At 37.8% G+C, this 24,089-nt stretch overlaps 1 protein-coding gene across 3 annotated transcripts in view; it reads left to right on the top strand.

Moving 5' to 3' along the window:
- SLK (STE20 like kinase) overlaps positions 1-24,089 on the top strand; it is a 67,549-nt gene that overhangs the window by 28,516 nt on the left and 14,944 nt on the right. The window contains exons 2-13 of one of the 3 annotated variants that reach the window (XM_048856135.2): positions 1,186-1,350; positions 2,623-2,671; positions 3,441-3,590; positions 6,226-6,298; positions 6,524-6,718; positions 7,949-8,030; positions 9,074-9,202; positions 12,140-13,600; positions 15,576-15,706; positions 16,029-16,152; positions 19,250-19,429; positions 22,016-22,108. In XM_048856135.2, the coding sequence (XP_048712092.2) occupies positions 1,186-1,350; positions 2,623-2,671; positions 3,441-3,590; positions 6,226-6,298; positions 6,524-6,718; positions 7,949-8,030; positions 9,074-9,202; positions 12,140-13,600; positions 15,576-15,706; positions 16,029-16,152; positions 19,250-19,429; positions 22,016-22,108 (2,832 nt within the window). The remainder of the gene's footprint in view (positions 1-1,185; positions 1,351-2,622; positions 2,672-3,440; positions 3,591-6,225; positions 6,299-6,523; positions 6,719-7,948; positions 8,031-9,073; positions 9,203-12,139; positions 13,601-15,575; positions 15,707-16,028; positions 16,153-19,249; positions 19,430-22,015; positions 22,109-24,089) is intronic. The other 2 variants (XM_048856134.2, XM_075131087.1) reach the window with 2 other exon arrangements.

Below are 24,089 nucleotides of genomic sequence, written 5' to 3'. Positions count from 1 at the left end.
GACAGCCCCCCAACCTGAAGCAAATACTCACCAGCAACCACACACCACACAACAGAACCACTAACCCCAGGGACCTATCCTTGCAACAAAGCCCGTTGCCAACTGTGCCCACATATCTATTCAGGGGACACCATCATAGGGCCTAATCACATCAGCCACACTATCAGAGGCTCGTTCACCTGCACATCTACCAATGTGATGTATGCCATCATGTGCCAGCAATGCCCCTCTGCCATGTACATTGGTCAAACTGGACAGTCTCTACGTAAAAGGATAAATGGACACAAATCAGATGTCAAGAATTATAACATTCATAAACCAGTCGGAGAACAGTTCAATCTCTCTGGCCACTCGATTACAGACCTAAAATTTGCAATATTACAACAAAAAGACTTCAAAAACAGACTCCAACGAGAGACTGCTGAATGGGAATTAATTTGCAAACTGGATACAATTAACTTAGGCTTGAATAGAGACTGGGAGTGGATGGGTCATTACACAAAGTAAAACTATTTCCCCATGTTTATTTCCCACTCCCCAACCCCCCACTGTTCCTCAGATGTTCTTGTTAACTGTTGGAAATGGCCCACCTTGATTATCACAAAAGGTTTTCTCCCCTCTGCCCCCCCCGCTCTCCTGCTGATAATAATTCATCTTAAGTGATCACTCTCCTTACAGTGTGTATAACACCCATTTTTTCATGTTGTGTGTATATAAATCTCCTCACTGTATTGTCCACTGAATGCGTCCGATGAAGTGAGCTGTAGTTCACAAAAGCTTATGCTCAAATAAATTGGTTAGTCTCTAAGGTGCCACAAGTACTCCTTTTCTTTTTGAGAGATAAGCAGCATGATGATTCCGAGAATGGAACTAGGAGTCAGGAACACCTATGTCCTCATCGTATTTCTTCCACAGATTCTCTGTTTCACTAGGAAAGTTATCAAACCTTCCTCTGCCTCAGTTTATCCAGTATATAATATGTATGTTTGTCTTCGGTATGTTATGTTGAGGATTAATTAGTAAATGTTCACAAACATATTGAAGATGGCAAAATGCTTCAGTAGTATACTAATTATTATAACGGAATCTTGAGGTGAAATAATTGAAGATTGTCACTATCATATTTTGAATGTGTTCAGAATTGAAAAGGTCCTGTGTTAATGGTGCTGTGACTTCCTTTTACAGGCTCAGAACAAAGAAACCAAAGTCCTTGCTGCAGCAAAGGTGATTGATACTAAATCCGAGGAAGAACTAGAAGATTACATGGTTGAGATTGATATTCTGGCATCCTGCGATCATCCAAATATTGTAAAGCTTCTAGATGCTTTCTACTATGAAAATAATCTTTGGGTAGGTGTTTCCTTTTGTATACAGTTCTCCAATTTATGTAAAAATATTGAACTTTAGGTTCCCCCCCCAACTTAATAATAAGAGACTTTATATCATTATTCCATCAAATCTTGCAAGTCGCATGATTACTGTGTCAAAGCATCTTCTAGCAAATCAGTATGATGAAATTAAGATATACAGAGTCATCTGTTCAGCTCTGACTGTAACAGCAGCTCTGGTTCACCCGGATTAGATTCTAAAACTTGGAATTGGATAGTTTATTTCTATGTATGGAGAGGATTTAGACATTTCTAGTTTGTAACTGCTGGATTCAAGTTTTAAGTCCACCAGCACAGTTCAGAAATAGATAACGGGAACCACACAATTAAGAATAAAATAAAAATTAGGGCTTTTTGAGACCAATCTTGTGAGATACTGATCAACCTCAACTTCCACTGATTTTAATGGGACTTGAGGGCACTCAGTAACTTGCAGAAAGTGCTCAGCATCTCACAGAACTTGGCCCACAATTTGCTGATGATCTAGGCCTTTGAATGTACATATGTAGATTTCACAAATACAGTAACTCCTCACTTAACGTTGTAGTTATGTTCCTGAAAAATGCAACTTTAAGCGAAATGATGTTAAGCGAATCCAATTTCCCCATAAGAATTCATGTAAATGGGGGGATTATTCTGGGCCAAGAAGAGTTCTATGGACATGAATAGGAAGAAGGAGAAAAACAAGTCAAAGGGTTTTTGGTTTTCCCTTTAAAACATGTGACAGGTCTCTTTCCTTCGATTTTTGATGTCTTTCCTTTCATGTAAATATTATACTTTTTCTGTTTCACGTGAAGGGGGCGTGAAGATAAGGCAGCTATGTCTGCTGTTAACAAATGTTTTGGCTCCTGTACTCAGAATTTTCAAATCAGAAATAACTATATAATGATTGTGCAAATCACACACACAGCCAACCAGATTCCAGTTGATTTTAATCCTTTTATTGTGAAATTTATATACCTGGATTAACACATTTTGTCTGAGTATCTCCAAGCACTTTGCATACAATTTACTTAAGCCTTGCAGTGCCACTTTCAGTTAGCTAATATCACTGTTCTACAGAAGTTAGATAAGTGATTTATCAAGGTCACACAGCAAGCCAGGGATAAACGAGGAAATAGAACCCAAGCCTCCTGATGCCAAGTCCTATGGTCTCTCACCTCTAGACAACACTACCAATTCAGTAAATTATTTATTTTTTATTTTTAATACCTGTGTTTTTATTTATACACAGATCCTGATTGAATTTTGTGCAGGTGGAGCAGTAGATGCAGTTATGTTGGGTAAATACAAGATTTTGTTTCAAATAATAATCGTTATAACAGGTTAAAATAAAAATAATTAAATATTTGGAAGGATTTTACTTTTAAAAATTATATACTATTTTGAAATGCAGATATTTTGTTTGTATTTTATGCAGGACTATACTGAACAATACTCAATGTGATGATTTTAAAGTGTTTATTATATGAGTGTAAAGTAGCTATATCTATGTACCTAACCCCCTCATCTTAATCTAAAGTAATTTTGTTATTTTTAAAATGGTCATTATATTTCTCAAAAATCTAAATTATTTTAAAATTAATAATTTAAATTATGCATTAATTTATGCATGTGAGCAACTTTAATCGCATGAGTAGATTATTTATGTGATTAGTTGTCCATATATTTGTCTTTACAGAATATGGTTCTTTTTTCCATCTTACTCAAAGTATTATTTAAAACATAATTAATATTTAATTGACCTGAAAGTCATTTTAATAACATTTCTGTATATTAAACAGAAAATTCAAAGTAACTTTATAAATAGTTCATAAATGAGACGTTCCCAGATCCCAGGTGTGAAATCCTGGCTCCATTGGAGTCCATGGGAATTTTGCCATTGACTTCAGTGGGGCCAGAATTTTTCGCCTAATGTTTACTTCTAAAACTAAGTGGTCAGATTGACAGTTTTTGCTATGATTTATAATGATCAGTCTGGAAATTTATGTAAAAATAAAAACGCAAAAGATGGGATTTTTTTTTATATTTGTGTATGTGTTTCTCTTTCAGAGCTTGAGAGGCCATTAACAGAGCCACAGATTAAAGTAGTTTGCAAGCAGACTTTGGAGGCACTGAACTACTTGCATGAAAATAAGATCATTCACAGAGATCTAAAAGCTGGCAATATTCTTTTTACATTAGATGGAGACATTAAACTGGGTAAGGCTCTTGCATGGAAATATACAAGATTTTTTTAAAAAAAAACAGATCATCTCATGAACTTTTTTGTTTAAATTGTTGTTTGGCACTGTTAAGTATTTGTGTACTTAGATATATGTTATAGAAGAATTATAGTTCAACAGACATAAGTGATTTTTTGTTATTCTGAAAAATAAGTAAAGCTTGAGTTATCTTATTTATGCTTGGCAAACCTCCCATAGAGTTCAAAGGGAGCAGGAGCAGGCCTTGTACCAATACTGTTACTGAATTTGAAAGTCAGGTTACGCTAGGTGTAAATACTTTTAAATATATATAATATAATATAAAAACAAGAGTTTTAGGTTTCATTTGGCTATGGAAAATATTTAAAATGTGTGAAAATAAAGTCTATAATAATTCAGTTTCTTTAAATGTCTCCCACTAATATTCTAGATATAGAAAAAATTATTATTATTGGTGTTCCCTTTTCCCTACAGCCTTCTATACCACTGATCACTCCCTCTTCCTTAACTTCAGTGGGAGCTGGAACACACAATTGCTATGAGCTTTGTAGTGTTTCTTCCTAGCATTCTGTCTGAAGTAATCACCACCGCCCAAAATTTCCTCTCCTGAAAATGGGGATGGTATAGAGAGGAAATCTCCATGAGGATTTCTTCATGAAGGCTCCACATTGTCCCATTGATGGATGGAATTTGGTTCCTCCATCTAGAAAATGGCAAAATGGCCCACCTCCAAACCTGGTAGATCCTCAGGGATGCACAGTTGGCCAGATCTACCTGCATGGAGACCCTCTGCTTTTACAGTGGCTTTGGGGCTCCAAGTGTCATTCCTTCACTACTAGCTTAACTTTGAAGTCAATTAAAAAATTCAGAATAGCTAAGCAAGTACTTTGGTGATTCTTTGCCTTGTTTTTTCTTCTGCAAAATAGGGATGATAATCCTGCCTTGCTATTTGTCTTGTCTGTTAAACTTGTAAGCTTCAAGGTAGGGGCTGTCTCTTACTGTGTGTATATATACACAGCACCTGGCACAATGGGATCCCGATCTTGATTGTGGCCTCCCACTGTTGCCTTGTACTCCTCTGTCTGTATCCACCTATTGTCTCTTATGTTATACTTAAATTGTAAGCTTCTTGGGGTAAGTAACTTTTTTTTGTTTTGTGTTTATGCAGCCCCTAACACAATGGGGTTCTAGTCCATGACTAGGATTCCTAGGCACTACATTAGTAGAAATACATAAATAAATAAAATTATAATACAAAATAATACTAAATAAAATAATAATTAATACTAAAGCTTGAGGCTGTATTATCTTTTCGAACAAATTTCCACAGGGTCAGAGCTAGGATGACATGTATTCTTCTGTCTTTGTCCATTTCCCTTGTCCCACGAGATCTCTGCCTCTTCTCAGCCTGGACGTGAAGTTGGGTGATAGTGCTGCAGAGGTGGCTGAGACCCTACTTTGCAAAGAAATCTAAGTGGGGAAGTCCCCTTCTTCCGTGGATTCAGTGGATGTAAACTGGCCCTATAAAATTCAGACTGGTCAAAGATTTAATTTACTTTACCTTTGAAAAGGAAACAGGGTCTGTATGAAAGAATATATAATTTCTTTCTTGCTGCTTGTACTGTTTGCTTTTTTGCTTCTTCTGGTGGTCTTGAATATGTTAAGTGCAATGCCTCCTGTTTTTTAATAAAATGGAATTTCATATGTGATAGTTTTATGAGAAACAATCAAGTTTTAATGTCTAATTTATAGTATCTACAGTCCTTTAATATTTCTGGTTTTATACTGGAATAGGTAGCTGCCTTAATCCTACACTTTTTTGTAAAGAGCAAAATTAGGCTGATCAAGTGTTGAGCCTATCACGTCATTTTGTACAGATTGAAGCAGACAGAGTATGGGTATTTTGTCTCTGGTCTAATCAGTACACTTTAATTAAGAAGAGTTAGAACATCTGCTATAGTAGGACACAAAGTATCTCTTCAAAATAAATATACTTATTTTATAAATGAGAAATGTCATGCTTGATATGCTATTTGATAAAATTTATTATAGGAAATGCAAGATTTCTAATTTACATTTTACAATCAAAAGTGTACCTACATGTCTTTACTATTCGCCTTTTTCAAAGATTTCATACTGGGGGAACAGGAAAAAGAAAATAAATCCGAGTTTAGGATCTCTGAATTAGTGTAAAAATCAAAACCTAATGGGGAATTGTTGAAGTAGGTAGAGATGTTAATGTTCAAGTTTAGTGTGATAATTTCATAGGCAAAATAAATAATTTCCTAATGGAAAATCGTTTATTTCTTTTCTTCTAACAACAAATACTTCTCCTACCTGCCATTATTTCTGTCCTTCACATCCTAATCTTGGCATTAGCCTTTAAAGTGCTTTATTTTTAGCAGGGGGAGGCATTATACTTTTTTATTAGAATAGTTAGCGAGCTACAAAGTATTACTGATTTAATAATAACAACACATTTAAATATTTTGAATGCTCACTTTGGAGTTTTAATATTCATATATATATACTTTTTGGTCTACAGTGTAGCTCAAAATTTCATATGCTAGTTGTGGAATGTAAAAAAGAATTCCACCTCTAAATTAGTAATATTTTTTACTGTTTGCTTCAAGCGGATTTTGGCGTGTCTGCTAAAAACACAAGGACAATACAGAGAAGAGATTCTTTCATTGGTACACCTTACTGGTAAGTGTGCAGTTTTGTTAACTTTTTAGCATGAACTAATATTTTAATATCACAACTGAGTACATAGCCTTGCAAAAGAATAATGTAAAATATGTAAAAGTGTGCCAGTTACTTTAAAATATTTAAATTTCATTAATATTTTAATTAAGTAAACTATTTAGAATGTTTTTGACTGCAGATGATAATGCTTCTTTCTCTAATTCTATACACCATTCTCTTTTGCAGGATGGCTCCTGAAGTGGTAATGTGTGAGACATCTAAAGACAGGCCTTATGATTATAAGGCTGATGTGTGGTCACTGGGCATCACTTTAATAGAAATGGCTCAAGTAGAACCACCTCATCATGAGCTAAATCCTATGCGTGTGTTGCTGAAAATAGCAAAATCTGACCCACCTACATTGGCACAGCCTTCAAAATGGTTAGTCTTTTAATGCTAACTTTTTTTGCCAAGAGTTTTGAAGATTGGCCCTGAGTCTGCAGCGATGTAAGCACATTTAACTTCAATCACTTGAGTAGTCCTATTAAACTGTATTGAACTACTCACATGCATAAAGTACTTCTATGTGGCCTTGGAGGATTGGGGCCCATGACTTTACTTTTTGTTATTGCAGTGTCTAGAAGCTTTCATATTAAAAAGGCTACAGTATCTTAGTATTTTGATATTGTTGTGTTGGAAAATAGAGCTTGTTCTTTTCAAATATAAGTTTCAGATTCAACATCAAATGTGTACATAAAGATTTTTAACTACCCTTTTTAAAAAAAAATGTGATATAAAGAAAAAGCATGAGGACGATGATCTGTTTTAAAAAAAGTAAAAATGGAAAAAAAGAGAAATGTTGAAGAATCCTCTTTGATTTCATACAGAGAATATACATTGTTTGAAAAGAGTATGCCGTTGCCCACTCAGTCATGACAACAGCTTGTTTTCAAATGGTTAGTGCAAAGTATTACTAGGTGAATTTGCAGTTAGGATGCATCCGATGAAGTGAGCTGTAGCTCACAAATGCTTATGCTCAAATAAATTTGTTAATCTCTAAGGTGCCACAAGTACTCCTTTTCTTTTTAAAACCAAGAACCATAAAATAAAACCTTTCTTTAAAATGGAACTTCATTTGAAAAAATGCAGCTCAGGGACTAAAAAAGAACAACAGAAAGGTTAAGGTTGCACTTCACAAGGCAAAATAATGGATAAACGGGTGTTGAATCAAGCCATATCACTTTACGCAAAACAATGTGGCAGATAAAGCAGTGGTTTTTAATATAGTCTAGATTATAAAACTTTATTAAGAGAGATTACAAGGTAAGCAATGTGCTACTTTCAGTTTTAAACATTTATTGGATTGGCTATCAGAAGTTCAATATGCAGCACCTCATGGGCTTTTCAACTGTAAAACTCATTGGGTTAAATTCATATCCCTGATATAACTCTATTGATTTCATTAGAGTTATACCAGTGATTGTAACCTGTTAAGGAGAAACTGTTTGGGTTTTGGTTTTTTTCATTCTCTTGCCTCTCCTGCCTTCTTTTGAATGGATGGTGAGCAATTGTAATGAAGTCATAAATAGGAAATTGAAAAGAATGTGTCACTATGCAGTTTGTGTAGGAGTAAAGGTAAAGTAGCAATCACTTCTTTGTTTTCTTCTGCAGGTCTTCAGATTTTAAAGATTTTCTAAGGAAATGTTTGGAAAAGAATGTAGATGCCAGATGGAATACTGCTCAACTTCTTCAGGTAAGAAAAGTTAGCTGCCAACAGGGTTATAGTACTTGGGTTTAATACATCTATTTAGAAGCAAGACACTGCTACTGTGAAGTTCTGAATAATTCAAAATTAGATATACTTAATCTGTATTTAACATTATGGGGCAGATCCTCAGCTGGTATAAGTCAGTGGAGAGACACCAGCTTACACCAGGTGGAAATCTGGCCTATTTATAAATTTTTATATGTAAATAATTCTCTTGTGGACCTATTTATGTTAATTCAGTGCTTCCCCTAATGTATAAAGTAGTTGTGTTTATATAAGCAGTTGATTGCTGACAGATGTTTTAAAAGCTTTAGTCCTCATCCATCTGCTCTAATGCTGTCACTGCAGAAGAGCTAACAGGAGTAGATCTGACTAGATACATTTGATTCTGTTCAACCTCAGTGCATGTTTACTTGTATCCAAAATACATTTGACATATGTTGAAAGGCTTTAAGAAGCAGGACCAAACAGAGAGAGAATAGTTTATGCAGAAAGAATATGAAGACAGGTAGTTGTTTTTTCTAAAGGAAACATACAGAAGGAATTGATTGTCTCGCAAATCTTTGGTCCAAAGGCAGCATTGTATTTTTCTAGATTAAATACTTCCAGATAGTAAATAGAAAATGTATTAGGTGGAAGTTCAGGCATGGAATAAAAAAAATAATGAAGACCATTTCCAAGAAAAGCAACCTCTTAAAAACTCTTTCTACTTTTGTTCTTTGGGTTGTTAAGGTCAGTATAACTTTTAAAAAAATTATTTCATGAGCTGTCTGTATTTTTGATGAGTTTATTGAACAAATCTCCACATAAAGATTTAGATATTGATATTTTAGATTTTAAAACTTCTAATTTAAAAAAATCTACACTAATAAAAAAGGGTGTTGAGTAAGTATTTCAGCTTAATCGCTTTAATATCTGGGTATAATGGAGACCAAGATATAACCCTAAAAGAATTGCTACTTTTATTCCATTGTTATAAAAAAATGAAATTACTGTTTACTTTAAATGCCAAATTTTTTTTTTTCAAGCATCCGTTTGTTACTGTCACTTCTAATAAACCAGTCAGAGAGTTAATTGCAGAGGCAAAGGCTGAAGTAACAGAAGAAGTTGAAGATGGTAAAGATGAAGATGAAGAGGAGGAAACAGAAAATTCTCTGGTCAGTTAAAGTATAAATTTATATATGGGTGCTTATTTTAATTACATTTTGTCTATGAAAAACTTATTTTCTGGCACACTAATTATTTTTGCAATATTTTTAATTTGTACTAAGAATGAATGTTGTTTTTTTTCTTCAAGTATAGCATGCCTTCAGTACAAAATACAGAGGTCAGAATTTATAAAAGTCAGATGATCTTAAGCTTCTTCAGGACAGAATAATAAAGAATATTGTGTGCATGTATGGTTATGCATGTACATGTGGATATGTAAAGCGAGAAGGCTGTTTAAACCAGGGGTGGACAAACTGTGGCTTGTGAGCTAAATCCCCAGCCCCTGTCAGGCGCCTACCATGGGGCTGAAGTCCCGAGCCCCAGCAGGTACGCCCCAGCTCTCGAGCTTCTGAAGATAGCCATTTGCAGCTCGGAGGGTCAGTAAGTTTGGCCACCTCTGGTTTAAACAGTGAAAGACTTTTTTGTAAAATAATACACAAATATATACTTTCAGGCAAATATGTAAATGTATTAATGTGTAAGTGAACTGTGTATTTGGTATTATAACTAATAACTCTTGTATGGGTGAAGGTAATGACATTTATGTTATAAATTAAGTTTCCTGTGTATTTATAACTCGACTATTTAAAAAAAACAAAAATCTGTCTACAGGACAAACTCTTTAGTAGAGTTAGTTTGTGAGAAATTTTAGATTTATAAGGATACTTCTGCCAGTCAAATTCACTCCCTTGAAGGGAAATGAAATCATAGCTCTAGTATGATAATATGCTAATATATTGTGGATAACATAGATGCATTTATATATATCCTATTTAAAAACACATTTGACTTCCAATATACTGAGATTCTAAAATACTTTCATATTTAGAATTATTTTAGATGCATTTTAGCACAAAGAGTGTGTTACTACATGCTTTCTTAGGCAAAAATCTCTCATTGAGGTTTGCCTCAGTAGGAAGAGCAGGATCAGGCCAATATTTGATACAGTAGCTAGGCATAATTTACATAACATTTTAAATTATATACTGTAATCTCCTAATGGCAAATTGTAACAGTTTCATTCACAGATTATGGAGTTCTAGTAGTAAATATAGACAAAGATGTGTCATTATCACTCTGAAGAGTGAAAGAATAATTATGATTTGAGATAATGGTTCATTAATATATTTTTCTGTATCTGTCTTTGTGGAAATATAATAATATTAATTCACAATCTAGCAACAACAATTGCTAGAGTTATGTTCACATAATCGTTTTGATTCTAACTTCTTGTTACCACCTATTCATATCTGCTAGAAACTTTTACCTTTTTAACTGAAATTTCTCATGCTTGGTCTCTGCCTGAAGGTGAACTTCTGAAGTTTGTGTAAAAATTGTTCTGCCATTTTTGAGGGAGAAGAGGTTAAAAAATACACCTTTCCAATTTATATATCTATATACTGATATTCTAATATAATATAGGTATATATTTAAAAAACAAAGAAAATGTTGCAACCTTCTTAAACATTTGCAAGTTAAAATATGGCATGGAAATAACCCTGCTGGAGGCGTAGTGCCATTGTTGAAAAGAAATTGGTTTTTTTTTCACATGTGAGTGGAGCAAAGTTGACTACAAAGCAAAAAGCTTAATCATTTGTATTGCTGCTAATTAGTTGGGACCCCTGGGGTGAGATCCTCATCCCCACTCCAGCCTTATTATGCTAGGTAAAAGGGCCCTGAAAGCCCTACTTCTGGCTATGGGAGGATTTCCCTGGCAGAGGCACTGTGAAAACAGCCATGAGACTGCTTTCTGAGTATCCCCTCACAAGCCCTGGCAAAGAACATACTGGGGATAGGAGGGGCATCTTGGGGCAGCACTCAGATTTGTGGGCAATGCTGTGGTCCGTAGGGCAGCCTGGGGAAGCTGCTGTAACTTAGACATAAGCTTTCGTGAGCTACAGCTCACTTCCACAGATGCATACTGTGGAAAGTGTAGAAGATCTTTTTATATACACAAAGCATGAAAAAATACCTCCCCCCACCCCACTCTCCTGCTGGTAATAGCTTATCTAAAGTGATCACTCTCCTTACAATGTCTATGATAATCAAGTCGGGCCATTTCCAGCACAAATCCAGGTGAGATTTGGGGGGGTGAGAAAACCTGGATTTGTGCTGGAAATGGCCCGACTTGATTATCATACACATTGTAAGGAGAGTGATCACTTTAGATAAGCTATTACCAGCAGGAGAGTGGGGTGGAGGGAGGTATTTTTTCATGCTTTGTGTGTATAAAAAGATCTTTTACACTTCCCACAGTATGCATCCGATGAAGTGAGCTGTAGCTCACGAAAGCTTATGCTCAAATAAATTGGTTAGTCTCGAAGGTGCCACAAGTACTCCTTTTCTTTTTGCGAATACAGACTAACACGGCTGTTACTCTGAAACCTGTAACTTAGACGTGCCCCCAGATGTGTTTAATTTATGCTGAGGTCCTCTCCAGTCCCTGGAGTAGCCCAGGATCAGGAGGGCAAAAAGGTGGTGTGAGGCCAAGATTTTTTGTTGTGCCTCTTAGGTGTGCAGCACAGAATCCCACCTCTGTGGCCAGAAGAACCATATAGGGTGTAAAGTGGTTGAAGAAAGGTTTATGAGGACTTTACAAGGTGTGTGGGTGCTGAGGCAAATTATGTCCAGTGTTCCTCAGGGACTGAGAAAGGGCTCCTGTGCAATTGTAAACTGGGAAGAAGGGCTTTTCTACAGACGTAATAGTTCTGTGGTTATGTCTTGTCAAATAGTTTGAGATTATGGAATTCATTTTTCCTGGAAACCAAGCTACATACATGTAGTGTCTTTTCATATACATCTCTCTCTCTCTATGTAAGAAATGTTTGTATAATTGTTTTCTACATAAATTAGAAAATAGTAATTTTTTTTTAATAATTTTTTAGCAGTTACCAACAAACAAGCGTGCCTCCTCTGACCTTAGTATTGCCAGCTCTGAAGAAGATAAACTTTCACAGAATGCCTCTATTCTGGAATCTGTTTCTGAGAAAACAGAACATAATGCTGCTGAGGAGAACATCAGTATATTTCCAGATGATAAAACTGCTAGTGAACCCAAGACAATTAAAGATGTGGAAATTATTGACAGTGTGTCTGATACCACTCCTGGAGATATTGTAAAGGTGCAGAATGGGTCAGTATTAGTTGAGGAAGATGAGCCAGAGAAAAGATTAGGAGTTGAAAAGAATACTGGAAAAGCAGAAGTAGTAAATGTGGACACTGGATCACAGACAGAAAGAAAAGAAGTTGATACAGTGACAACATTAGAAACAAATGATAAACACAGTCTGAAAACAGCGGAAAGAAGTGCCATAGAAAATGAAGAGACAGATGAAAATAAACTGAAAATAGCACCTGAAATTGAAGATGCCAGTGCTCAAACTACAGAAGTAATATCTAAAGAGACTGGGGAGAAAGAGGAGAAAGAAAGCAGAACAGATAGGCAGGAAAATAAGAATGAAGAAACAACGATAGAAAAAATTACAGAGCAAAAAGATGATGGTAAATCTGAAGAAGTTCAGAAAGATGAGATGACAGGCATCACTAATGAAACTCTGGTTAAAGGTGCAGAGAAAATGGCTGACACAGAGCAGGAGCCACTAAAAAATGGAGTTGACAATGCTCAAGAGACAGGTAGCACTAATGAAAGACAGATCAGTAATGGAGATAAAATACCCGGGACAGTCCAGAAGCTAATGGAAAGTAGAACTGAGCATGTTCACGAGACAGGCAGCTCTGAAGAAACTCAGATTAAAAGTAGAGATAAAGTGACTGATACAGATCAGAAATTAGTAGAAAGTGAAAATGAAGATGTTCATAAGACAAGCAGTACAGAGGAAACTGAGGTCAAGGATTCAGGAAAAGTGGGCGATATAGACCAGAAGCCAATACAGAGCAAGACTGAGAATATTCATGAGACAAATAGCACTGAGGAAATTCAGATCGAAAGTGTGGGTAAAGTGTTTGAGCCTGACCAAAATTTAGAAACACATGGACCTGAGGATACCCAGAAGAACAACATTCAGATAAATGCAGAGCATTCCGAAGTTCCTTTTGATGCACCACTTAAGAGCAAGCTTCAGGATCCTGCAGTTGAACAACCTAATGATTCTGAACTCACTCCAGTACCCATTATTAGTGTTAGCGCTGAAGAAAATGAGGAAAAAGTTAAAATGGGTAATCAAGCCCATGCTGAAACATTACAGCAGCTAGAACCTGAGACACTAAAGGAAAATGATACAGATTTAGGCACTGGTTCTGCAGCTGATAATAATAGCATTGATTTGAACTTGTCCATCTCTAGCTTCCTCACTAAAAACAAGGACACTGGATCAATATCTTTACAAGTAAGTGTAGGACAATTAGTTATAATTTTTTATGTAAAATCTTATATAGTAAGACCCTAAGACTTCCTTGGGGAGTTAATAATGCCGAGAAAATCAACTAATCAGAAACTAGAGTCGTAATATTGAATCTGTACCTTTATAGGAACCACTTTGCTAGAATTGAAGATCGCAAATAGTCAAATACCAGTTGCATCTAAAACTGTTTTCAGAGTAAAATATTGGAGTACATGGAATAATGTTGTAACTCTGTGTACATGTGTTTAGGCAGCAATTGTAAATGGCAACAAAACTGCCACACATTTATCTAAATCCAAAATCTAAACTATCAGATCAAAAAATTGTTAATCATTACAGTTGTGAGGATAACCTTCAAAATGTGAACTAAATGTAAACCAATACATTGAGACAGGAAATTCCAAAGAGCCGAAAACTACAGGATGATTAAGAGGAAGATTTGTCTTGTGGTTAAGGCTTGGTCAAGATTTCAAGTTCAATTCCTGGCTTTATACATAATTCCTGTTGACCTTGGATAAATCACTTAACCTCTCCCTACCACATCTCAGTCTTCTCCATGTATATCTTCTCTCTAACCCATTGTTTGTCCTGACTATTTAGACCAGCGTTTTTCAAAGTTCGGGTCGCAACCCAATACTGGGTCATGGCATATAAGGCACTGGGTCGCTCTGGTCAGCACCGCCAGCCAGGACGTTAAAAGTCCTGTCGGCAGTGCTGCCCAGCTAAGGCAGGCTAGTGCCTGCCTGTTCTGACACCCCGCTGCGCCCCAGAAGCAGCCAGCAGCAGATCCGGCTCAAAGGCAGTGGGGCCACAGGGCTCTGCACTCTTCCCCCCCGTCACCCCCCCCGCCCCCCGAGCACTGGCTCTGCACTCCCATTGGCCGGTTCCCAATTATAAAAAATAATAAAAGGCTATTCATTTGTTAGTCACGTGATACTTTAAGTCATGAGGTATTGCTGAATTGAAAGGAGAATTTAATAGATTAATTAAATATGAAAGTTAATAAAGCACTGTCAAGGCGTGGAATCTGGCAGTAATGTTTGACATTTGATCACCTCACTGATTCACATTAGAAGCAGGTCTGTTGTTGAACACAGCTTGAAAAATTTACCAAACACTTAATGGCCAGAGGACTAAGCCTAAGGACAAAAGGCTGGTGGGAGTTGCCACCAAGGTCTAGAGAGGCATTGTCTCTGGAGATTCTCACTCCCCTCCCAAGATGCTACTGTCAGTAACTGAAGGGGAGGATATTGGGATTCCCACTAGAGGTGTTGTCCATGGATACTGCTCTTGAGCTCCTTCTTTCATATCCACTTCTGGCTTGTAGGTGTCTGACAAATGTGAAACCCTGGTTAAGGGATGAAAACAATTTGCTCTCTCTTCCTCTTCTCCATTCAGGAGCCTCCTGCTCTACCCCACCTGTTGGAAGGAAGGTGTCTGCTGTTGCTCCTCCCCTAACCTAAAATTTGGGTCCTCTTTTCCCATTACGTGTCTCTGTTTTTGCTGATTGGTTTCCCAGGCAGAAGTGGTAGGGTGAATTCAGCAAATCTTTATTCAGTTTCACTGCCACTTTTCAGAATCCTGGGGGCATCTGTGAAAATGACTAGTCTTGATGAATTCAAGGGAAAGCAGTGGGGAACAACAAAGGCAACAGAACTGTCTTCAGACTCAGGAAGATAACACTGCATCAGTTCACATTGGAAGATTAAAAAATTGTCTAGATAAATGGCAACTTAATTTATGGGAAATAATAATAGCTTCATTTCCCCCTTTGCTGGCTAAAAAAAGTTTAACTTCTTGGCACTGGTAAGAGGACTTTTCAAGCTCTTGTAACCTGAGGACAGTTTACCTTTGCTGTATCTTATTCAGTTGCTCTCTATTTAGAAACTCAGTAATTTAATTTTTCAGATGTAAAAAAGTGTTATTCAGTTGAACACAGAATAACAACATTTTCATCCAGGAAACTAGAAGACACAAGAAAACATTAAAGAAAACTCGCAAATTTGTTGTTGATGGAGTAGAAGTGAGTGTGACAACTTCAAAAATAGTTACAGAAAATGATTCAAAAAGTGAAGAATTGAGATTTCTTCGGTGAGTAAAAATCTCTAAATGATTTTGGAGACCTTTGGTATTCCTTTTCCTTCCTGAATAACACAGGAAGAATCTTTAATTAATGCGAGAGCGCTCTGGGATTTGTTTTTATAGTGCATTGGGATTAAATTTAGATCTTTTTGTTAGCAGAAGGAAAAACTGTTTATTTTAAAATAATGATACAAAAATCCAAGTCTAATCTTACATTTCTTTTTTAAAACTGGTATTATTGAGCCCAAATAGTTGATTTTTTTGCAATTATTTTTATCTTTATTCACTTCCTCTCTTCTTTTGCCCCACCAACACTACTGTTCGTTATCAGACGTCAAGAGCTGCGGGAGCTAAGACTTCTTCAAAAAGAAGAGCAGAGAGCTCAACAGCAGCTCAGTAATAAACTCCTACAACAACGAGAACAGATGTTCAGACGCTTTGAACAGGAAATGACGGTAAGTTTGATTGATTGCACCTACATGATATAAGGCAACTTTTTATTTAGTGCTCTTAAAAGATGCCATATTGATGGAGTAGGTGAACATGGGTAGCAACAGCCTAAGCTTTTTCTGCTGAGGGTACTGTTCTGTAGTTCAGTGTTCATGTTTATTCAGTCCTTGTTCTCTCTACTTAGAGAGATTTTGATAGGTAGTCTTGTTGATCTCCTGAACTAATCGAAATGCTTGGAAATAGTGCCTCCCAGCCAGGAGAGGGTGATAAAACCAGTTTTTGGGAGGATGTCTTCCTCACTCCATTAATTGGTTTGCTCATTCACATACTTCAGTTGTTTTTGTCTCTAGCAAGTGGAGAAACATTTCCTTTGCCAGATGTCTGGTTAGTCTGGGCTAAAGCAAAAAGACTAGGCCAGAGATATTCATCGATGTTCAGCTGCCTCTGCAGCATGCACTTGAGACCCCAAGAGTATGCAAGCCTTCTCCCTAGCAGCAGGTCAGCCCTTTCGGGAGTGCAGTATGACAAGTTCTACAGGAGCTCTAGGGCCCGGAGTTGCTGGTAATGCTAAGTCCTCACACAACCAAAAATTGGGGGATGCTTTTGCTTTAATTGTGTGGGAAAAGCTAGTTGTGAGGTATCTCAGGAGAGGACCAGCAAGGTAGAAAGCCTATCCTCAGGGAATACCTAGCATGTCCTACGTCCTCTGAGGGCACTGCCTTTGGTTTCCCAAAAGATCTTCTTCTCTGGGACTCTCCAGGAATTTCTCTCCTACTTCTTGGTCCAAATAGAAGGAACCTTAGCAGCAACAAGCAGGTTCAGTCCTATCCTTGATCCTTTCCAAATCAACTCCAGCCTGCCTGAGCCCAGTCAGTCCTGGGCTCTCCTTCAGCCCAGTTCCTGAGTGACTCATCAGAGGAATGAAATAACAGCTATTAGCGCCATCTGATCCAGGAGAGTGACTGCAGAAGGTATTCATACTCCAATAATGAACATCCTCTAGTCCCCAGGTCCTTCACAGCTTACTCCTAAGGGCATTCTGCACCAAAAAATTTAAAATTCTGCACCTAAAATTTTGCACACAATATTTTAAAATTCTGCAAATTATATTTGTTAAATAAATGTGGAGGCTCCAGCATGGCATTGGGGAGCACAGGCCACTGGCTGCACAAAGGTGGGAGATGACTGTGCAGCTCCATCCCCAGGACACAGACTCAGCAGTGAGCCTGCACCGAACCCTGACACAGTGCAAGGTCCATGCCTGCCCCAGAAACATGGGTCCTGCCCCTCTGTGTGGGCAAGCAAGCTTAGCACGGCAGGATCCAAGTGTGGAGAGGCTTAATGTGGGAGGATCCAGGTGTGGGATGAGAGGATTCTCTGTGGGGCAATCTGGGTGCAGGCGGCTCAGTGGGGGATCCAAGTTCGGGGAGGATCTGGATGCACAGAGGCTTGTTTGAGGGTTCTGGGTGCAATGGTAATGGTACTCTGCAGGGGGTCCAGGTGAAGGTGGTTGGGGCTCAGCAGTGGGGGGGGAGTCGGGTGTGGGGAGGATAGAGCTCGGCAGAGGAGTCTGGGTGTGGGGGATTTAGTGGGGGGGTCCAGATGCTGGGGGAGTGGGGCTCAGTGTGGTGGGGATCCAGGTGCAACTGGTAGGGGCTTGGTGGGGTGGGGATCTGGGTGGCTCGTCAGGGTGGTCCAGGTGCAGTGGGAGTGGGGCTTATCGGGAGAGTTCTGAGTGGGGGAGGAGAGGGGCGCTGAGGCTTGGTGGGAGGGTCTGGGTATGAGGAGGTCTGAATGCACAGGGGTTGGGCGAGTGGGGGAGCAGTTCCCTGTACAGGAATCCCTCCCCCTGCAGCTGAAGAGCAATGGGCGCAGGAAGCAGTGGCGGGGAATTTGCAGAGCCTGCAGCCAGGGGAGAAATCTGGAGGTGGGTCTGATCCAGCCCCAGATGCCATGCAGGGGAAGAGGAAGTCCCGTCCTCCTCAGCCCAGCGGGGATTAGCAGCTGAGCTGAGGGTAGGAGCCACCAGCCAGGTCTTCCCTAGTCCCACCTCCTGCCCCACAGTGATTTACCTCTCTGACGGCTGCCCTGGGCACCCAAAACATACTTCTGGGGAGGGTCACATGACCGTTCTTGTGGTTTCCCTTTGCCTCCCAGTCAGAAAGTCATTTTTCTGCGGGGAAGCAAAGAAATCTGCAGGAGACATAAATACTGTGCATGTGCAGTGGCACAGAATTCACCCAGGAGTAAAAGCTTCTTGTGGGGGAATCAAAGGAATCGTCCTGTCATATATGCACCAGATTAGCTTTGCCCCCACTACATCTAAATCTTCCTTTGCAACACATCAAAGTAGGCATGCAGGCAGCCAGAACAGAAGACGCAAAAAGATTCACTTTCCCACAGGCAACTTCCCCTACCCCTAGAAGCATGAACATGCTCCATCTTCCTTAAGAAGATAAGTAGCTCCGCCTCCTGCATAGCAGGTCATAGGCCAAGGTAATAGTCACCTTGTAAATACCTACAGTAAGATAGATAGCACAGGCCCCCTGCTAGACACACAAGATGTTTTGACCTGGAGTTGCTAAGTATCCTGGGCTATGCCTCCCATCCTCACTCTGTCTCATTTTATGCACTTCCATATAAATTATTTCCAGCATAATGTGCTGGCTTTTTGTATGATTTGAGACGTATTGCCCTCTAATGGCTGGCTGAAGATAAGGAATCTGTTATTCGCTGAAAGAGATCTGCTAACTCAAGTTTTAGAGGCCTGTATTTTTAGACTGTGATGATTAATCTCCAGAGGTATGAATATAAAATTTATATAGTAAATTGTCTGTTGTGTAATGCATAAAGATTCGTAACACAGGAGGTCTCCAGGCATTTTTCAGCACTGGCAAGGCATGCTCTGTTCACATTCATACACATTCATCACAAATTCAAAATTTGGTATACCACAATTTGTAGTTCCCTGGTTAAGCTGAGCAAACATCATTACTTTGACTGGACAGTTCTGCAGAGCTTTCAACCGTTCCGAATTTAACTTCCTAGAAAAATATCAGATGAATTATTTTATTTTATTTTTATTATGGAATTATTTTACAGAGTAAAAAGCGGCAGTATGATCAAGAGATAGAAAATCTAGAAAAGCAGCAAAAACAGACAATAGAACGTTTGGAACAGGAACACACAAATCGCTTACGAGATGAAGCAAAACGCATCAAAGCAGAACAGGAGAAGGAATTGTCCAAATTCCAGAACATGTTGAAAAACAGGAAAAAAGAGGTAAGACTCTTAGATAATGTAGAAAGTAGGGGGCATGGCCAGAGGCGAGCATGGTTGGACTCCCTTTATCCCTGCCATGGTGACTTCTGGGGACCATTCACAGCCATTGTAATTTTTTTGTTTTATTGCATACAAAACAGCTAACAAACCATTGAAATACTGACTTCCGCAGAAGTCTCTGATAGATTAGCACATTTGTATCTTTCATAGAATCTTTAAAATTAATACATTTTAATTTTGGTTGATAGCATTCCACAAAACAAAAAAGCCGAATTTCCCTATGTTTGTACTGTTAGAATTTAAAAAACAATAGTACAGCTTTGGTAACAGTTGAGTCATTATACCTACTGTAAGTTTCCATTTGTTTATTCATCAAGCCCATATTTTATAACTTGTCTGTAAAAGATATAACCTTGGCAGGAGTTCTCTCTACTGATTTTTAACTCAATTGGAAAAAAAAGTCGACAGCTGAAAAGTTTTATGACTAATTGCAGATCTAAGTTATATAGTGAAACCAAGTGAGTGAAGGATGATGCTGAAAGTCTAAACCAGTGGTTTTCAAACTTTTTTTTTCCGCGTCCCACCTGAAAATTGCTGAGGGGCTCTGCAGACCACTTAATGATCTTTCCAAATGTTGTTTGTACCATTAGCTAACTATTGTAAAGCACTTTGGATAAAAGCACTATATAAAAAATAATAATAAACATTTTTTTGTTCTATAAATAAAAGCACACAACTCATATTTTAATATCAATAGTTTTACCTTTGTAATGCAATGGATGTGCCCTCTCTCCCCCACCACAGCATCCCCCAAGCTGGGGCTGGGAAGGAGAGCAGGTCTCTCCACGGCAGCCGCAGCCCTGGATCTGGGGAAAGTCACCTCTTTCTCTGGCCGTCGCAGCCCTGAACATCCCAAATTCCCCCCACTCCCTCTTCTCACCCCACTGCTCCCTCCCACCTACCCCTTATTCCCCCCAAGGCCACCACCTCACCTTACATGTGCATCTTCTCCAGGGTCCAGGCACCCAATTAGTGGAGCCACGCCTGTGCGGCTCCACTAATTAGGTGGGTGGCCATTCTCTTGCGTGTGGCCACTCAGGTGCGCACCTTAGAGGGAACTATCAGCGGGCCACCTGAATGGAGCTCACAGACCACTGGTGGTCTGTGGACCACAGTTTGAGAACCTCTGGTTTAAACTGTTAATTTGCTTGTGTTAGCGCATGAGAAAGTTGTGTATTTACATATAGTTTTTTGTATATGAAGGCTGTATTTTATTTTTAAACCAATTGCATAGTTATAGTTCTGCATATAAGTGAATATAATTTATGCAAAAATAAGAGTAGTTATTAGATTAATATTCATTACTCTAAAAATCTGTGGTGCACTATCAGAGTTTTTATGCAGAAGGACACTATAGTATGAACATGTTTAGAAAAATATATTTTTTATTTATTTTGAACTGTACACTGGTATGTATTAATCATTTTTTTTCTCTTTTGCTGAACTTCTTGCATTTTTGAGTTTCTTTTTACTGGTGATTGGGTCTCATATGGGGAAGCTGGTGGAACTTAATGCTGTATACTGATCTGAAAAAATTTCTTCCTTGGAAACAGGAATAGCATGTGGTGGTTTGGACTCTGATTTCTGATGGGGCTTCCACTATTAAATAAACATTTGTTCTTGAAGGCATACTTTTTTTATTTATAGTTCAGTGAGGAGATTTATAGTTTGGAGGAAAATGCAGTCAGAACTCTAAAACTATCCATATTATATTGGAGAGTATGGAAAGTATGTAATGTTAAAAACTGGCAATATTTAATCTCCCTAAACAAAATCATCATATTCTTAGCAAGTTGCTTTATCAGATAATATTTAGAAATTATCTCACCGTTTTAAAGTGCACTATACCGAAACACATTTTATACAATTTCTGCCTAACTGTAATGCAGAGTTTTTGAAGAATATAATAATTGATGGGGGTGGTTGTTTCAAAGGTTTACTTTTTAAAACTGAATACTTACAGCCCTTTTATCTTTATGTGCTTATGTGCCTCTTTTATATTTTAAAACATACTATGTAAGTGTCATTTGTGGTTGAGAATACAGAAATGACATTGTATCCATTTGGACATAGCACAATGTCAATAAAAGCTGTTTTTCAGTGGAAGTTCATCTAAACTTCTACTAGTTCTAGATCCGTTACTCTGGGGATAAAAATAGTTTATAAAATTTCCTGTACTGTTCAAAGAGACCATTACTATTGCAGGCAGCTTTCTTAATCGATGGCTGTTTAAGTTGCTGCATGAAAACACATTCATGAGATATAGTAATCCATAGGAAGGAATCGCTGGTTCTGAGAGCACTTCATTAACATTTGCATGTAAAATCAGACTGGTTTATGGCTCCTTCCTAGGCTGCACTTAGACTTGTACAGAGCATGCACTATCTTTTCCTTTTTCACCAAACTAATACCTCTGCATGCTTTCCAATACCTTAGTGCTTGAATCACACTCTCATGTTCACAACAAATGCTTGCTGTGGAGAAAAAAATGTTATTTTCCCCACCTTCTGCATGCTTATATACTAGGTTTTTAATGAAGTGGAGAAAGCACCAAAAGAGCTGAGAAAAGAGCTCATGAAACGCAAGAAAGAGGAGCTTGCACAAACCCAGCATGCTCAGGTAACAGCAGCAGCTTCATGCTACTAAAATCCAAAAAGCAGCATTAGTCACACAGCTTAATCATTTCACTTTCTTTTTTAGGGTGACTGAAATTTAACTTCTAACCCTTGACATTTGCTCTGCTCCCTCAAATGCTCCCATAACCCTTTCCGTAGAGTACAGTGTATAATCAATGATATGCAAACTTGTATTGATATGTTAAAAAAGCTTAAGATTCGGAAAGTTGTATTCAAATTAGAAAAATATCTTTGTACATCCCAGGAAAACTCACTACGTTGTCTTGTCAGCTGATAAGTATCTTGTGTGTCTGCATAATTTATAAATGTTAGAGTAGAATGTCAAATATTTTCAGAATATTAAGCCTAAAGGAGGAAAATAAGTATATAGAAAGTGTAAAATTAAGGAATACTGTTCATGACAGCAGAGCATTTAAAGTAAACTGACTTAATTAAATACCAAAATGAAACGGAAAGTTGTATGAAACTATAGAAGATTGCAAATATAATTCCACAGCTTGCACCTTATTGATATTATCTGACAGAGCTGGAAGACAAAAAAAAAATATTAAATGTGTTCTTCCTTTGTAAGGTTTTGAATGTGATATTCTACCTCTAGTCAAGGTTATAGAACAAAAAGTGTTTGGGGATGGATAACTGAAGTGGGATTTAATTATTGTTTACAGGAGTGGAAAAGGTAGTGATGTGATTGGACTATGTTAATTGTGATTTGACTTTGAGGAGTAGATGTTATATTTTTATGGGCATGATGGGTTGAAAACTTCGTTGTACATCTTGAAATAAAGATGGGTGTACACCTGAGCAAAGTTCATAGTAAGTAGAGTTTTAGAACTACCAGTTGTCATACTTCTAACAGTGGATTAATATGTTTCCACTACAGCAAAAGCTTTGATAAATAATAAGATATGTTGATTAAGTTAAAAGATCCTCATTTCATGTCATCAAAAAGTACTATTAGCATAAGAACATCTACAGAAATTGATTTCAAATCTGTAAACAGATCAGTTACGTACAAGTACCATTTCTACTGTAAATGTTTGCTCAAACCACGAGCCTTGGAATCTTCATATTCTCATGGCTGATATATAGTAGTTTACCATCTTTGAAAGAAAGGAATTGTTTTTGTTTACATTTTGACCTGGGAAGTATTGTATTGTATTCTGATCCACAGGGCATTGCTCAGGTTATGATTCAGTCTTTTCAATTGTCTTCGTGTACACTCTGCAATGCACAAATGCAGGATGTAAGTCCCAAAATACCAAGAAGGGTTTATTTCCCTCATTTTTTCAACTTTGTGTTCACTCCTATTTTTTTCTTTGGCTCATATGTGCTGATGAATTTCATTGTCCCAAAAACTGATGAGTGCAAATTTATAAAATTGTATAGTTTAAAAGTTCAAATTGATGCACTGATTAACTTTGGATAAAACATTGTGAATTTTCTCTCAGAAACAGAAGTAGTCAATAATTGAATGATTTTATCACGTCAGCACCTGTGAGAAATTGAATGCAGTGATTAAATTTTATGTTGAGTGTGCAGTGAAATTTTTACCTTTGGGAGGTGGGGAGAAAGCTTTTATCACTTTCTTGCCAAATCGTAGGACAAAAACTTGTTACTACTGTCACAAAGAACTAATGTAACTGCTAAGGAGCAAATTATGTTGTGGTCTGCCTCCTACACTAGCCAACAAAGTTGCCAGTGAAGTTTTTCTCCACAATGTTTATTGCATGTGATGTGGTAAAGATTGTGGAGAACATCTTCACTGGCAGTTTGGTTGGATAGTGTAGGAGGTAGACCACAATACACAGTCTTTATTGCGGGTGACGTCTGGTATTGATGTACAGTAACTCCCCATTTAATGTCCTCTCGCTTAACGTTGTTTCAGTCTTACTTCCCTGCTCCATTACATGCTCATTTAAAGTTGTGCAGTGCTCCACTATAACGTCATTTGGCCACCTGCTTTG

The sequence above is a fragment of the Caretta caretta genome, chromosome 7 (assembly GCF_965140235.1).
Source record: "Caretta caretta isolate rCarCar2 chromosome 7, rCarCar1.hap1, whole genome shotgun sequence".
Lineage (NCBI taxonomy): Eukaryota > Metazoa > Chordata > Testudines > Cheloniidae > Caretta > Caretta caretta.
The sequence above is the reverse complement of the archived record's forward strand: the minus strand, read 5'-3'. Positions and strand labels throughout refer to the sequence as shown.